The 18,826-nt window shown below is 32.5% G+C and overlaps 2 protein-coding genes across 2 annotated transcripts in view; both read left to right on the top strand.

Moving 5' to 3' along the window:
• Nucleotides 1-1,528: 1,528 nt before the first annotated feature.
• On the top strand, nt 1,529-4,628 carry LOC117120920. The gene is made up of 4 exons (XM_033266021.1): nt 1,529-1,588; nt 2,551-3,525; nt 3,721-3,890; nt 4,509-4,628. Exons 1-4 carry the CDS (start codon nt 1,564-1,566, stop codon nt 4,626-4,628), a joined length of 1,290 nt encoding a protein of 429 aa, XP_033121912.1. The 5' UTR covers nt 1,529-1,563.
• A 5,123-nt stretch (nt 4,629-9,751) lies between these two features.
• LOC117120924 overlaps nt 9,752-18,826 on the top strand; it is a gene marked incomplete at its 3' end in the record, with an annotated part of 17,126 nt that continues 8,051 nt past the window's right edge. Inside the window, exons 1-3 of the mRNA XM_033266026.1 lie at nt 9,752-9,848; nt 15,166-16,532; nt 18,190-18,409. Coding sequence (XP_033121917.1) covers nt 9,833-9,848; nt 15,166-16,532; nt 18,190-18,409 — 1,603 coding nt within the window. The remainder of the gene's footprint in view (nt 9,849-15,165; nt 16,533-18,189; nt 18,410-18,826) is intronic.

Below are 18,826 nucleotides of genomic sequence, written 5' to 3'. Positions count from 1 at the left end.
GAGTTCTAGGTAGACCTAGGCTAGCCGCAGTGATGAAAAATAAGCACTAACCATGGATGTTGAAATATGTTTACATGTTACTTTTGTGAAAACGAATTAAAACTAAAATACTCTGGGCATATTTATCCCTAAAATAAAAGCCACCACAGTCAAAAGGATAGCAAACTTTGGTGACGACAAACTTTCTAGGAGATATTGGCGATGCACTGCAGAACGTGAGTTGGGGATCGTCTTTCACTTTCACTAAAATCAACGGAGAATACAGACAGAACAGCTACATGTGTGTAAGGAATTAACTTATAAGTTCCGTTTTTTTTTAAATTAGTGTAATTTAGTGAAAAGTAGCAGTACGTTTTTGTTGAATTGAGTTTGAAAAGTAAATGCAAGTCGGCAATTTTCTCGCCGGCGACGGGTGCCTAGACACCGGCATTTACGCCGGCACTGCCGAATGCCGACGTTAATTTTGAGGGCTGCATATATATAGAATAGTATAGAAGAAACTAGTATTATTTATTTGTTTAATGTACAGGATTAGAAATTCTTTTGAAGAGAGGAAACTGTGCTTCAATCAAATGATATTAGAGTTTTAATTATATAATAATTTGAATGATAATGATTTTAATTTTAGTTTTTAAGTGCTTTACAATAATTATTTTTGATATTTCTGTAACATCTTTGGTTGCCAGACATATGGGCATTGCCCTCTTTTGAGAAATCCTATCAGGTACTGCTTAGTCAGTTTGTATTTTTGCATTTTTATGTTTGTTTTTGTAAATTTGAAATGGTAAAATAAATTATATATGATATGATATATATTAAGCAAGTTAATTTACCGTTATTCTAGTAAACTTAAGTCACTTAACTTAAGATAAAAATCATAATAGATATGCTTTTGAATTTTAAAAATGAATAACTTATGTTAGAAGTTACAACATGGTTTTTTTATTTAATTCTGCTAGTCTTCTTATGAACTATTCACAACTAATGAGCTTCACTGTTAATCTTGTTACAAAATTCCCTGAAGCAGTAATTAATAGAAATAAGAAGAGATCGGCAAAACCTGGTTCAAAAATTGAAAAATTAGTAAATGGTGAAGTTCCCTCATGTTCTGTTTGTTTCATTTGAATGCACCAATATTTCACATATGCCACTGTTATAAAAGTGTATGTTCAAATAAATTATCTTTATTATTATTGTTATAAAAGAAGTAGTGCTGATTTAAACAGGAATAAACTGCAATGTCATCGTGTAAATTACATAATTTCAAGGGATTTAATGGTGTAAAATTAAACATTTGCATGATATATAATAAAACTATTAAATTTTCAGTATCACAGAACTTTAGTTCACTTTGTGTTTTACTCACTGACATAAGGAAATAAACAGGAAAAATAAAGATTTAGCACTGTATGCTACAGTGCATGTTTTAAAAGGAAGTTGGATATGGAATACACAATGTCTATTCTTGCAATATTTACACAGCCTTTCAAATTATGTCTGTATGGAAGAATACTGATACATAGTATTGTTGAACAGCTTTAAGAAATACTCAGTCTTCATTTGATGGGATTTAATGGTGTATGTAAAGGTAAGTATATAATGAGAACTGTTTATTATTACTTTTACGGTGGCAGTTGAGACTGAAAAAAAAATTGCACAAAATGATTAGCAAATGGAAGAAAATGATTAAACATAAATTGGTGTCTGCAAATGTACTTCTTTCATTAAATGAAGCTATTATTTAATCCCTCTAATTCGAATTAATCAAATGGCAAATATCTAACTATCTGTAGGTGTTGTATGAAATAATAATAATTGTAAAATGTAAAACAAATTATGCAGTAACAGGGCTCCCAAGTCTTCCGGAACATGCGGGATTGTCCTGGAAATCGGCAAGCAAGAATCTCCTGGAAAAAGCCCATATCCCTCAAATTCATATATTTGCATGTTTTCACTGTTTTATTATCAATCGTCAGTGTCGATGGGTATCACAATGTACAGCAAAATAATTTTAAATGTTAAAAAATCCCAGTGACGAATTCAAGATTGAAGATCCCCTCACCACCAAATTTTTCAAAATTATTTTTAAAATGGAGAAAATGCCATTTCTGGCCATCTAGACGCGCCATAATAATAAATTTTGTTACCTCATCCCCAACCAACCTTAGGTTGTATAGACCCTACATCTGTGAAAGCCCTTCTCCATTCCCCCACTCCCTTTCTCTTTTGAAATGTTGGATCTGTCACAGATCTCCCAGAATAAAGGGATTTGGTGATGATTGTTTATACAGACGGGCACATGACCTAACTTGGGTATACATGAAAAATTGACAGTGCGATAGCATAAGAAAAGGTAATGGTTGCAAAAAAAACCACCCACTGTTAACGTGAAAAGTACATGTAAATGGCTAGGAAAGGCAATACGATTGTTCAAAACAGTGTTGTTAGGCAGCAGGTTTTTGCTTTCTCGTTTATATTAAGGATCCCATAATCAAAATGTCCGGAAAAAAAAGGAATTTTAATACTTTTTTAATCTCCTATTTCTTTCAGATAATTGGTGTTCATTATCAAAAAAGGAGATGGAATTGTGTACTATGTGGGTCATCATATATATGTCCTTCTTACACTTGGCATTGTCATACAATGTAATACTTTATCCAAAATCAATCATTACTAGTGTTGGTAATATTGCAGTCAATTTTACCTGTACAATACAGTTGGAAACCAATGAAACAACTGTTGCACATTTGATAATATGGTGGAAGGACAACACCCGTATTGTAGAAAATGATGATGTATTGACAAGTTCTACCAAGTATAGTGTTTATGGCATATCATCTGCTGCAATGACTGAATATACACAAATTTTGCAAGTTAATAGTATTCAAGAAGCTGACCATGGTATGTACACATGCACTTTGGTTTTCACATCATATCCACCTGGAAATACACAACTGTCTTTGTCATCACATGCTCCAATTATAATACGTGACTTCATTTCTCAGCCTCGCTGTTCCGCCATTTCAAGTAATCATGAAACTGGACAGCAACAGGTAATACTGTTATGTGCATGTTCTCCAAGTTATCCTTTCATGACACTGCACTGGATTAATAATATGGGTGGTTTCTTGACATCAGCATCTCAGGTGCAATTTAACGAACTGTTGACATTAATACATATAGTTTCTAATGTGTCTGAATCAAGCAACCAGTTGTTCATGTGTAGAGCCACCAGTAAAGGAACCACGGACACAAAAGAATGTGTAATTAGTAATCTGATTTCAACCACTAGTATCGCAGTCACTCAAAAGTCATCAGAACCATTTGATGAAAGATCAACTGTAATCCCTACTAAAACAACCCACAAGGACAAATCTTTTTCACCATTTATCTCAAAAACTTTATCAGATACCCAAAATGTTACAGATCAAATGAGAACAGATCCTACAGCAAATGTGACTCAAGAAATGTTAATATTTTCAGATGACAAAAAAACTACTACAATTGCCATTATTGCAGTAGCTGGTGTAATCTTTATAACAGTTTTTATAATATTAGTAGTTTTAAAAAAGCATTTAAAAACAATAAAATATGAAGAAAGTGAATCTCCAGAAGAAGGAATTGACATCAAAAATGGAAATCAGCTTACAAGTATTGAGTTTGGAGATGGTCAGTTATATGATCAGTCCTTTGTGTATAAAAATTCTGTGTTTGAAATAGATATGAATGATCCTGTCAACTTGTATGCATCTATTGACCAGAAAAATGTTGAGAGAAGTCCGAAACATGTGGACATGGATGACAAAAAGAAAGCTAATATTTATCCTTTAGAATATAATGGATATAAACAAGAATCTTTACCACCAATGAAGGCAGAAAAACATATTAAGGTAACTTTAACAGTAACTTAAATATTTGTACTTGGATAAATTAGTTTACATTCAACAATTAGATTTCAATGTGGCCAATATCCACGGCAGAATGCAATGTTTAGTGGGGCTACGACATTGCTATTACTCACTAATAATACTACTAAATTTGTGTTCCAAATGAATAGTACAGAAAAGTTCACATTAGTCACAATCACTAATGAAAATTGTTAAATATATTATCCATACTTAACTACTATTTATTTAATATTATTTATTCTATAAATATTTGATAGTTTCCATCTGCTTTGCTTACTATAGGTGTAGAACAAAGTAAGTAAACATCCATTACGTTTGGTTTAAAAATTACGGATTAAATCAGTTCTACAGCTATTATTTATTCTATGATACTATCAAGCTTGACACTAAAACTGACTCCCAATGAATTGGGGAACCTACAAAAAGTTTAATTTCAGACTGGATTATGACATCACATACTCACTGGCACTTACACCAGTACAAATGCATGTGTGAGCTTGAGAGAAGCTCAAAAGCACGAGTCTCATGCCCAATGCATAAGATGTAGGTTAGAATACCATAGCATGAAAACACTAATGATGTACATTATCTAATTTTCAGACTAATGACAAGAGTGAAGCTTTGACATCACTATCACAAGATAAGGGCCCCAATACAAATGGTGATTTTCATCTTATTGAAGAAAATGATTTGTACAGTATACGTGTGCACATAAAGTGACAATAACTCAAAGAAACACAGTAAGAGCATGTATAGGCTTCATAGCTTATAATTTCTTTACATACCATAATTTTATTTACAATTTTAGAAAATAAGCACTTTTTAGAAAAACACGACGAAATTGATGTATGTCATCAGGCATGAGTATTTTCCAGTTAATAATAAGAATCTGAATGTAGTTGTTTTTTTATTGGTAAATTTATAGTTTGTGATTTCTTCTCAGTCCATTTTGATCGTTTTCTCTTGTTTTTTTTATCCTATTCTGTAATTACTACATGACTAAAGCTCATTCTGCCATATCTCAGAGCCACGATGGGAAGTGCGAGACTATCTGCTTTGTTACTACTTAGTATTGAGCGTGGTGAAGCAGACAACATTGCTAACTTTGATCACGTGATTAACTATTTGCTGATGCAAAAGTACGCAAAATCCAGTTGCAAGTTTAAACAATGTTAAAAATTCAGCAACTTACAAGACTACTATAAGATAAATTTAGAGAATAAGAATACTAAGCTGTATGCGATAAATACAATAGTCTTACAAATTAGGATAATGGTAAAGTTGTATACAAAGTTCCACACATCGTAATGCAGTTTCAAAAGTAAGAAACCGGTTGTGGCGCCCCCTCGGGCAAATCCTGGTGCCACCCCTGGTATGATATGGACGTACGGTACGGATATGCTTAAAGTCTATACAACCAAGATCAATTTATTTCAAAATATTATAATTATAATTGAGGGGAAGGGGGAGCAAATTTCTACTCTTGCCCCCGGGTGCCAAAACCTCTAGCTATGCCACTAGAACAATGTCCACTAAAATTAGGACTTACAAATGGAGGTCCTTTGTACACTTCTAATCTTTGTGAACATTAAAGAATCAGTCTGAAAAGTACAATATTACCGTCCATGTACTCTAATTTACAAAAATAAAAGAAATGAAATGATTATCAAATCTAATGGGTGGCATGGCTTTTACTATGAAACTTTGTCAGAGGATGGTGAGAAAAAAATATAAAAATAAAATTTAGGTTTCTCAAACACCAAAATGGAGCAAATAAAAAAATAATATTTCATTGCCAAATAGAGGGCACTGTCTATGCCTTTACTCATGATGTTATACAATAGTAATTTCCGTAAAGAATGCAATGATGGCAATCAAACAATTCAGTAATCGTATGGATAAATGTCTATTATATTGAGAAAGATATAAAGATTTCTTTTTCTTAGATTGGGTGATGGCATGTGTAAAAAAATAGGGAAAAAAGAAAATATTTCCTGTTTATTTGCAGTGATGGGCATAACCAGCCAAAAATGTTATATTTTTGTTCTAAATCATCATTTTCAGCGGGTAGTGGGCTTGTGAAAAAAAAAGGTATCGAATGTCGTTTCTATTATTGAGGTTGTATTCAGAAAAATAGATACAATAATAAAATAAATAAGGAACTATTTAAAGAAAAAATGCATTTTATTATTTAGTTATTTGATGTTCTGTTTGTAATACTGTACAAAAACTAAAAGCAAATCTGTAAATATAGATCATTAACTAGTGACGTGTGTAAGCATCTAGGAGTCAAAGTAGATGAAAATCTTTTATGAAAGAATCAAATCGAAGTGAAGAAGTGTGACTATACAGCTATTGCTTTCCTCAAAACATTTTGAAAATATTACAAATGTTACTATAATTTTCACTTACGCTAATGTAATGAAATCTGGGGAAAATGTAGTTCAACTTCCACAAAAAAGACACAGACGCTACAGAATAGAACTGCCAAATTGTGTGTAGTTTTCAATGGGACACACCAAGCAATGCGATATTACAAAAGGTAAATTTATATTCTTTTTTAGATCAAAATAAGGGAGCAGTTTTTGCTTTTGTTATGTGCAGTAACTCCGCAAAACACCGCTCATTTCATCAATCAGGATCATTTCCAACTGTTGTTAATTGAAGCGTTAATTCTCTAATGACAGGTTAATAAATATTTTAACTCACTGATGAATATGTAATGACTAAAGCGAAGGTTTGTCTGCCGCATTACCTCCGAAATTCTATTGTGGGGTCAAACACTTATGTCTAGTTAGCATTATTTGATTTACCAATAAAACAAAATATAAGGCAATTGCAACCCGATCATTGTGTTAGACCTGGTATTTACAGTACATTAAAGTATGAATGTTGTATGCTTATTCATAAAGTAATTTAAAAGGATGCTCCACTACATTCACATAAATTCTTTACATACCATAATTTTATTTACAATTTTAGACATAGCGATACCAATCTGTTAATTCCTCTACCACATAATGACTATAAAATACAAAATTTGTCATATCCAGGTGCAATCATATGGAATATTGAATCAGTAAATGAAATCAAATTATTAAGTATAACCATTTAAAGAAATTTAAAATGGGAAGCACATGTCGGTAATAATAATAGTTAATGCTAGCCGTAAATTGCATTCAATCTTAAAGAAAAATAGAGCCCCTATCAGGTATCTTCTTGATGTTTAAATTTCTTACTTTAGACCCTCGATAAAATATTCGTGTACGGTATGACATAGTTCACTAACTGTCAAGCAAACAAAATTAATAGAACGAGTGCAAAAAAGAGTACTAAGGATTGTTTTTCGTTACGATCTAACTTATGAGGAATTGCTTGAGGGCGCTGGGCTCCCGCCGCTTGTGGAGAGGAGGAAGAAACTCTTACTGTTGTTCAGTAAAAAGCTGTTGGTATCTGAATCTTTCAGAGATATGGTTCCTCCTTGCCGCAAGCCTGGAAGAGTCTGGCAGTTTCAGCGTACTTTATATGAACCCATAACTTAGCAGAGGAAACAATCTGGAATCCCAACTTTTGTAAGAATGCTTAATGAACATCATTAATTCAGGTATATTCATTAAGCATTCTTACAACTAAAGTAATAATAATAATGAAAAATTTTGGCAATTAAATTAAATATTAAATTGTTATGTTGCAATCTTCAATCCATGGATACTCTTGTAGGAATGCCTAATGAACATTATTAATTGAGGTAAATTCATTTAGCATTCTTATAACTGTATTAATAGTAATTATGATAACATTTTGACAATTAAATTAAACTCATTCAGATGGTTTGATGGGATTGGTATAATATTCATTTTACTTTTTATTGGTAATGATTTGTTTTCTACGTTTTTGTGCCATTTTGATGTTCAAAATCTACATTTTTATAATTATTTGTGATAGATTTTGCATGTAAATACAGTGATGTTGCAATCTGCAATTCCCACACATGTAAGAATACTTAATGAACATTATTAATTGAGGTATATACATTAAGCATTCTTACAACTTAAATTTAATAATACTAATGATAAATTTTGGCAATTAAATTAAATTAAATTGATTCAGATGGTTTAATGGGCTTTGTATAACTATAATTTTACTTTTTATTGGTGTAAATTTTTTTGATCTGTGTGCCTTTTTAATGGTCAATAATTTACTTTTTAATTTTTTAACTTTTTAATTAATTTTTTTTTTGTAATATTTTGTAATTGATTTTTTATGCTTCTCTTCTCATTGCTTGCTTCTCTCTATAGCTATAATCAGAACCATTGCTAATCAAGTCATTTGTATTACCAGACATTCTGTAATCTCAATGATTAAAGTTAAAATAAATTTGCATACATAGGACCAGTATAGAAGAAACTAGTATTATTTATTTGTTTAATTACAAGATTAGAAATTCTTTTGAAGAGAGGAAACTGTGCTTCAATCAAATGATGTTAAAGTTTTAATCATATAATAATTTTAATGATAATGATTTTAATTTTAGTTTTTAAGTGCTTTACAAATAATTATATTTGATATTTCTGTAACATCTGTTTTCTTTGGTTGTTATTTTTGGTGGTGGTGTTTGCGCTTTAAAAATAATTATTATTAATATTATTATTAATATTGCCAGACAGATGGGCATTGCCCTCTTTTGAGAAATCCTATCAGGTACTGCTGAGTCAGTTTGTATTTTTGCATTTTTATGTTTGTTTTTGTAAATTTGAAATGGTAAAATAAATGATATATGATATGATATAAACAACCATCTGGATATAAAAAAGAATATACACTTGTAAAATTATATTTTGACGCAGTCTTTGATTGTAGGATAACGAACCTTTCCCACTAGAAGGCCCTAGCATACCCTGCAATTTACCCTACGGTCTGCCTCTGTATTCTACTAATAACCTTTACATTGTTTATACTTAATGAAATCGATGAAATATTACAGAAAACAAGAGCAATAAAGATTTGGTAGCTCTTAGTATAATGCAAATTCTAAAAAAAAGCTGACACAAATTGTAGTGAAAAAAACCCTAGTCGGGGAGAAAAAAACACCATAAATTTGTCGAGGACAAAAAAAACTATGTATTTTCTACATATTAGTAGATGCTCTATAAAATTGATTAAAGTATGCCCTTGAAATCTCTAAATTGTCATATTTTTTAGGGGCTTCTCCCCCCACCCCCACCGGGACAACTTTTGAACAATTTTGAACAACCCCTGCCCATGCCTACTGAGCTCTCATTGGGCATATCCTGGTGCCACCCATTGAAAACACAATGTTGGTTCTTGCATTTCAAGCTATTGAAGAATTACTGTTATATAAAACATCTTGGTTTTTTTTATCAATTACTTAAAATGTATTGTCTAGTTATATTAAATTTTCTGCTGTTTGTTTCATTTTTGTCATATTTGACATGTTCCACTGCTATAAAGTCTATGTTCAAATAAATTATTATTATTATTATTATTGTTATAAAAGAAGTAGTGCTGGTTTAAACAGGAATAAATTGCAACATCATCATGTAAATTACATAATTTGAAGGGATTTAATGGTGTAAGATTAAACATTTGCATAATATATTTAATAGAACTGTTAAATTCTCAGCATCACAGAACTTTAGTTCACTTTGTGTTTTACTCACTGACATTAGGAAATAAACAGGAAAAATAAAGGTTTGGCACTTTATGCTACAGTGCATGTTTTAAAAGGAAGTTGGATATGGAATACACAATGTCTATTCTTGCAATATTTGCACAACCTTTCAACTTATGTCTACATGAAGAATACTGATACATAGTATTGTTGAACACAGACATGTTGGTTGTTCATAAAAATGTTACTGGCTTTAATTAAGAAATGCTCAGTCTTCATTTGATGGGATTTAATGGTGTATTGTAAAGGTAAGTATATAATGAGAACTTTTTATTATTACTTTTACAGTGGCAGTTGAGACTGCAAAAATTGCACAAAATAATTGGGAAATGGAAGTAAATGATTAAACATAAATTGGAGTCTGCAAATGTACTTCTTTCATTAATGAAGCTAAAATTTAATCCCTCTTATTCAAATTAATCAAATAGCATAAATCTAAATATCTGTAGATGTTGTATAAAATAACAATAAGCCTTTTCGCAGCCTGAAACAGAAGTACGCGGTCAAACGTTACTGGAGATAAACATACGCTGACACACGCGATACGATGTGTTTTGTTTTAGTGAATTGAAGATTATCTCAACTTTATTTGTCTTGTGAGATTCACAAATACATTAAAAACATCATTTAATATGGATGGTAGTACTTGTGGAAAGTTCCTGCATTAAAAGACTATTTGCGATTGAGGGGACTGAAAACTTCGGGAAGAAAAAATGAACTTCAGGCCCTTGTGTATAGTGCTGCCAGCTTAACTATGCGGTCAAACCGGATAAGTGCCAAAGAAAGATCATGATGTCTTCAATATTCTGAACTACTATACGTAGATGGTAAAAAACTACCGGACCAACTTCATGAATTAAAAGATGGGTGGGTAAGTGAAAAGGTAGGGGTGATTTTTTGGCCCCCTGTAACCTATTTTGAGATAGGAGATTGGCTGCTAAATGAGGCACCTTGTGTTAGTGAACCGACCAAGAGGAAACTGAAAACACCTTCACTTAAAAATAGACTCTTATTGGACTACAAAGAAGGAAAAGCATATAACTATTTTGATAGTAAATGGCTTCATGAAATATTTTATCATAATATTTCGGATGACAGCAATATCTGCTTTGTTAAGGCACAATGTACACCATCACAGGCAATTAAGAATACATCACATTCTGTATGGGTTGCTCTGGAAAAAAAGACGGGGAAAATATGCAGTGCATATTGTAGCTGTTTTGCAGGGTGAGTGTAAATACAATATTCTTGTTAGGTTATTATTTCTATATTTAAAAAAAAAAATCATATAAATTATATTTGTGAATTAACTATGTAAAATTAAAGTTAGATTTGTAAATATTTGAATTTAAATGACTGTGTAATCAATATTTCTTTTTAGACTTGGTTCTTCATGTAACCATGTTGCAGCCGTGATCTTCAAGCTGGATCATGCTTTTATGACTGGTGTTTCCAAGAACCAAGTACCATGCACATCAAAAACTTGCAGTTGGAATGTCTACAGAGGGGCAAAAAGGATGAAAATAATTGAAGGGAAACCAGTGTCTGACATGCAATGGGCAAAGCCAAACTATTATAAACAGGGTATGGGCTTTTTTATTCTACAAAATAAAAAATTTACAAAAACATAAAAACAACAGTACAATATAAATTGACCTTGCATGTATCTTGTGTAAATCGTGATTAACCTACAGTACAGTGTTTCACAAGCAACTTGTTTCGGACAAGGCATTATACTGTTGTTATACTGTAGTACATATGTAAAACTTAAACATCAGTACATTGAAACATGTAAATTATTATAAACAGGCAACCTGATGTTGCTGATGATATTTAACGAAATAAGCCTGTTTTAACAAATTATATTTTTTCTTTTTTTTTTTTTCAATATAGGAAATCAGCAGCCAATTAATACAGAATCACGAAAGCTTTTTAACCCAATGAAGAATTCAAGACAAATGCCTACAGCGCAGGGGATAGTTGATGCTCTTTTTCCCAGCTGCAGCAATTCAACTATATGGAAATATTTGTCCACAACAGCCATGAATTATAACCCTCAGGAGGATTTTAATGTAGGAATTGAAGTGGAGGTAGAAACATCGCATGACATAGCAGTTCCAAAGAGTCTACAACTACTTGCAGCCAATTTTCAGTCACCTGAAAATTTTATCAATGACTTGCCCACATACTCTCATAAGAAATTATAGCCATTGAAAAAGTAACTTGGGAACAATCAGAGAATGTTGAATGGGCAAAATATAGAACTGGATGTATTACTGCTTCCAATTTGAAATCTGTGGTTACTAGAAATAAGACTCTCCATAGTAATACACATAAGTAAAGATCCCATCCCGATTTTTACAAAAATTATGGGATATACCCCCATTGACCCAACCTACCAAATCTTAAATATGGGAGGATTACTGAACCAATAGCACGATCATTGTATGAAAAAATTTTGAAAGGAAAAGGACATGTGAATATTGAAGTCTCAGAATGTGGGTTGTTTGTACATCCAAAAAAGATATTTATGGGGGCTTCCCCAGATGCATTAGTAGAATGTTCTTGTTGTGGAAATGGATTACTGGAAATATAGTGTCCATGTACAATAGCACTTGATCAACCCACGGAAGAAAACATGGAGGCATTGTATGTAACTATACAAATGAAAAACTTGAACTTAAACCAAATCATCAATACTATTATCAAATTCAAGCACAAAAGGGCATAACTAAAAGAAACTGGTGCGATTTTTTTTATATATACCAAGGGGGGATACTTTTTGCAGCGTATTGAATACAACCACGAGGTGTGGACTAGGGCAATGTCTGAAGCTGAACAATTTATTTTTGAGTTCATTGCCCCAGAGTTAATTTACAATGCAATAAAGAAATCTACAATTAGCCATGAAATATAATTATTTTATTAGTTTCATAACCACTAGTTATTTCAAAATTATTTACTGTATGCTGCCAACTGAATATAAATTTTAAATATGTACATATTTATTTACAGTAAATAATAACAGGAAACATTTTGACCAGTGTAGTAATTGTAATAAAAAGAGAAAATTGACAATATTCGCTCCACAATTTTCATTTATTTGAAGAGAAACTTTCCTTTATTTTATTTACACATTCCTAATTACAATTCAGTTACTTTCATTCAAGAAATTAGATCTGGTTGCAAATTGCATAGAGCAGCACACACAGTTATTATGTCATCAGATACTGGGATGAGAGTAATTGGTAATGTAGAGTTCAAGATTTGGAAGTCCTTCAATCAGTTTAATTGCTCTCTCTACATGGATCCTTAAGTTAGAAATCATCTTTGTCTTTTTAACTTTAACTGAATGGTGGAAGGCAATCGCAACATCCACTTCCATTTTTATTTCCATGTTTAGTGCTGTCAAGTTGTTTCCACTTGTCTAGGTGATATGAGCTGTTGCTGCACACAACTTCATAATTGATGATTAAATCATCAGTCTAAAACAAAACAAGTACAGTATGCATTAAAATATTTATAAATCATAATGAATTGCAAAATAATTCTTTTTTTTAATAACTGTATTTACCAAGGAACTGTTTAAAATGTATATCATTATCATTAATATATCCATTACTAATATTAAAAATGGTTTTTAATTGAATGCCATTTTACTGACTTTCAATTAAAAAATAAACTTTGCCTATCAATGAATACAAAAAAAATATACTACAAATGACTAGTAGTTATTATTTTGCAGCTACGCCAGACCGTGGTCGCCGAGCTTCATGCTCATACTTAGCTACATAGGAGGCACAGTCCTCCCGTCGCGTACCTCCTGTCGCGTACCACCGTGCAGTTTGTGGAAAGAACTCGACTTTTGTAGGCCTAGATCAAACAACCTTATTTGCAATGAAATTAAATATTTCAGTCAAATCTACTATGTGTATGAAAAAAAATATATATATTTACCACTTATATGTTACTGTTTGAAAATCTAGAAATGATATATACAAAATTTAAGGTAAGAAAGTTCGATACTTTGAAAATTTGTCTGCAAGACTAGCATGGTTGTTTATCTCCAGAAACTTTTTTGTCTTTAATCTGAAGCATGCGCAGTCAGAATTGCGAAAAGGCTTATTGTAAAATGTAAAACAAATTATGCAGTAACAGGACTCCCAAATCTTCCGGAACTCGAGGGATTGTCTTGGAAATCGGGACAGTCTCCCGCACTCCCACAAGCAAGCAAGAATCTCCCGGAATAAAGCCATATTCCGCAAATTCATATATTTGCATGCTTTCAATGTTTTATTATAAATTGTCAGAGTCGATAAGTATCAAAATGTTGAGCAAAATAATTTTAAATGTTAAAAAAACTCAGTGACGAATTCAAGAGTGAAGCTCCCCACCCCCAAATTTGTATTAAAATTATTTTTAAAAATTGAGATAAAAAAAAATCATATTCAAATTTTAGTCTGAAAATGCCATTTCAGGCCATCTAGAGGTGCCATAAAAATAAATTTTGTTACCCCATACCCAACCAACCTGAGGTGGTATAGACCCTACATCTGTGAAAGCCACTCTCCCCTCTCAAACCCCCTTTCTATTTTGAAATTTTGGATCTGTCACTGCAGATCTCCCAGAATATAGGGATTTGGCGATGATTGTTTACAGGCAGTCACGTGACCTAACTTAGGTATACATGAAAAAATTTACAGTGCGATAGCCTAGGAAAAGATAATGTTATGGTTGCGAAAACCACCACCCTCTGTTAACGTCAGAAGTAAATGGCTAGAAAAGGCAATACAATTGTTCAAAATAGTGATTTACATATCCTAGCATTCTCCTTGGATTGTATGCTTTGAAATTAAGTGATCCTTCATAAACATACAGCTGGCCATATCATCACAGCATAGTTCGGAGGTCGAAGACCATCATGCATTCCTAACCAAGCCGTAGATGTGCAGGGGCCTAGGCTTAACATTTCCCAAAAAATCTCAATTAAGGCAAAATTCTTAATTTTAATTTAAAATCAATTTTGTATAGTTTACTTGGAATTATGATGATCTTTACAGCAATAACAAGGGGCGACCGCCATATCAATCTCCATGTAAAACACTGCGCTGCCATTCGACTGTTTATATCTGACACCCAAGTTACTGTAGGTCACATGACACCCATAGCCAAATCCCTCCACTTCTAACTTGGGACCCCTGTAGTACATACATTTTGAATATTGGTACTAGTCTATCAATTAAGGCATGAGAGCACATGTAATAATATAATAATATTAATATTAATAATAATAATAGGTAGATTTATAAGGGGCAAATAAACTCAGTCTCTAAGCACCTGTCAAACCTTTCGTGTGATACATATTTCAACTAAAAAAATTTAACCACCTGAGTTATTGCTTTGAGTATTAAATATAAGAACTCAAAATATAATACAATCTAATTAAATTTATAAAACAAACATTAAAATTAACTGAGGTTAGGTAGTAGGTTTTTGCTTTCTCGTTTGCTATAATTAAAATATCCAAAACAAAAAAGGGATTTTAACACTTTTTTAATCTCTTAGTTCTTTCAGATAGGTGTTCATTATCAAAAAAAGAGATGGAATTGTGTACTATGTGGGTCATCATATATATGTCCTTCTTACATTTGGCATTGTCATTCAATGTAATACTTTATCCGGACTCAATCATTACTAATGTTGGCAATAATGCTGTCAATTTTACCTGTACAATACAGTTGGATACCAATGAAAAAACTGTTGAACATTGGATAATATGGTGGAAGGGCAACACCCCTATTGTAGACAATGATAATGTATTGACAAGTTCTACCAAGTATAGTGTTTATGGCATATCATCTGCTGCAATGACGGAATATACACAAATATTGCAAGTTAATAGTATTGAAGAAGCTGACCATGGTATGTACTCATGCACTTTGGTTTTCGCACCATATCCACCTGAAAATACACAACCATCTTTGTCATCACATGCTCCAATTATAATACGTGACTTCATTTCTCAGCCTAGCTGTTCCGCCACACCAAGTAAACATGAAACTGGACAGCAACAGGTACTGTTATGTGCATGTTCTCCAAGTGATCCTCCGATGACACTGCAGTGGATTAATAATATGGGTGGTTCCTTGACATCAGAATCTCAGGTGCAATTTAATGAACTGTTGACATCACATACAGTTTCCATTGTGTCTGAATCAAGCAACCAGATGTTCACATGTAGAGCCACCATTGTAGGATCCACGGACACAAAAGAATGTGTAATTAGTAATCCAATTTCAACCACTAGTATCGCAGTCACTCAAAAGCCATCAGAACCATTTGATGAGAAATCAACTCTAATCCCTACTAAAACAACACACAAGGACAAATCTCTTTCACCATTTATCTCAAAAATTTTATCAGATACCCAAAATGTTACAGAGCAAATGAGAACATATCCTACAGCAAACGTGACTCAAGAAATGTTAATATTTTCTGGTGACAAAAAAACTACTACAATTACCATTATTGTAGTAGCTGGTGTAATCTTTATAACAGTTTTTATAATATTAGTACTTCTAAAAAAGCGTTTAAATAAAAGAAAATATGAAGAAAGTGAATCGCCAGAAGAAGGAACTGACATCCATAATGGAAATCAGCTTACCAGTATTGAGGTAGGAGATGGTCAGTTAGATGACCAGTGTTATGCATATAAAAGTTCAGTGTTTGAAAGAGATAAGGATGAACCCGTTAAGTTTTATGCATCGTCTGATCCCAAAAATGTTGAGAAAAGTCACAAACCTGTGGCCATGGACAATAATAAGAAAACCAATAGAGCCAATGGAGGCAATGGTATTTATCCTTTAGAATATAATGGATATAAAAAAGAATCTATATCACCGAATATGGCAGAAGAACCTAGTAAATTTAAGGTAAGTGTTTGGCTAGGAGGAACTTTTTTTTTTTTTTATAAGAACACATTTGATAAGAACACTGAGGCTGAAATTGCTTAAAAATTAAGAACAAAATAAGAACAAATTGAGGCTGAGGTAAAATTTCAAATGAGGTTTATATTTTTAAGAACCAAAATATTATATCTGTACATTATATGCAGTAAGTGTGACTCTAATACCCTCTATAATACAGTACAGTAGGTGAGTACCTATCTGACATTTGGGGGCCATTTTTTGTGGGGTCACTTTCACCTACATTCCAGTACAGTGCATACTGCCGTACAATTAAATAATTTTTTATTTAAAAATTGTGTAAACCAAGAACAAAATAAGAACATTTTGAGCCTGAAATCGGCCAAAAAATAAGAACACTGAGCCTGGGCAAAATTTTACTGGTTCTTATAAAAAAAAGTGTATTGTTCCTGTGCTGAAGACCCCAAGTGAATGCTTGCTAATCCTTGAATAAACCCTCAAAATGACAGCTAAACATGTTATGGACAATGTCTGTATCTGTATGTGCATGTTATATACAGTATATGTTGAAGTTCAGTTGGGTGGGGCTGCACTGCAGCTGCCGAGGGTCCCCACAGACCAGCCTCAATTTCCAATTTCCAATTTTAATGAGGACAAGTATAGAATTATTGGCTGGAAAAGCCATTGTTTTGCTTTGCTTTCTTTTTTACTTCCGTATCGTTTTTCCTGTCTTTTTGCACTGGGTTATTACACCTGGTACTTTCCATGCTTGGATCTTTAAAATACTTTGTTGAAACACAGACCATATAAAGGATGTGCCTCCTAATATTTAGTGTCAATCTATAGTGGAGTGGGATCCAGAGAGGATGTGGGACCAATTAAAGGGATAACGGGCAAACACTCTACACCAGATATCTAAAGAACATGGGTCAACTGATCTGAATGAAACTTTTGATAAGTTTAACCAAGTTACAAGGAACAAATGATTATGTTGTAGTGACAATCCAGATTAGGGTGTAAATTTAAGGGGTCATTCAAATTTCTGACATTCCAGACCTAAATATCACAAACAAATAATCAATGGGTCTAAATCTCAGTTTCGCCACCTGTGGGTCGCGACCCAAATTTTTATACTTTATTTTTTCTTTTGAAAATGGTTGTTGTTTTTGTTTTAATTTATTTTTCTTCTTACATCTCTTTTTTTTTTTTTTTTTAAGTTTTTCTGACCGGCACTGGTCATTTTCCAGGCTTGAATCTTCTTAATTGTCCAAGCAAAGAGCATATCAATGATGTGCATATCAAAATATGATATCATTCTACATATTTTGAATATTAATAGCAGTCATAGTTCCAAGTTTCCCTAACATGGAGTTGGTGTTCATGTGCTACTTTACGCTAGACTTTTTAAAGGAGTCTTTATTGTTTGTAATTTCAACATCAATTCTCATTATGGCAATGATTAAAAGCCCTATGTTCTGTTGTAGAAACATACATAGTAAATCTAGTTATTATTATTACCATTATTATCATTATTATTATTATTAAAAGTTGATAATTATTTTTATGTACTTTGTTATAACTGTGCATGAGGATGCATAAGATTTATTAAGTTTGGAATACCATAGCATGAAAATACTAACAATGTATATTATTAAATTTGCAGACTGATGACATGAAAGATGCGGTGACACTATTACAAAATGAGGACACAAATAGTGATGCTCTTCTTATGACAGAAAATTATATGTATGTGTCTGCAGATGAGGTGACAACTCAGAGAAACACAGTAAGACCAACAACTTACAATTTAGATTTTCTGATACATAAACAAGTGGTTAAGAGAAGCTTAAAACAAACAAAAAAAAGCATTTCTATTTCAATTTGTATGCTAAACAAAATGTTTCCATTCTATTCTACATCGGCTGATCATAAGTTGTTTATACCTCCACAACAGAGATACAGTATATTTTCATATTCTTGACAGCAATTTGACCTCTGAAAGGTGATTGTTTGTCAAAAAACAAGGGCCTAAGATGACTGAAAAGTGGAGTTTCCTTCTTTCGTTCTGCCGGGTAAAATTAATTATTTTAGGCGACGTTTGTAGACTAACCTACACGTACCAACGGCCGCATGTCGCGCTAGCCTTATCCTACTCTAGGCCTAGACTAGCTAAGATGGTATAGGCCTAGCCTTGAAGGGACGAAAGTCCCAATGAAAAACAACGTCGCTCCTTGATAGCTAACATTGTCTATTTAACATCACAATAATTCATTATTAGACCTATAGTTGTTTTTTGAATT

The sequence above is a fragment of the Anneissia japonica genome, unplaced genomic scaffold, assembly GCF_011630105.1.
Source record: "Anneissia japonica isolate Jap-2015-1 unplaced genomic scaffold, ASM1163010v1 scaffold1626_len201304_cov172, whole genome shotgun sequence".
In the NCBI taxonomy this organism is placed as follows: Eukaryota; Metazoa; Echinodermata; class Crinoidea; order Comatulida; family Comatulidae; genus Anneissia; species Anneissia japonica.
This window is presented reverse-complemented; position numbering and strand designations above follow the sequence as displayed.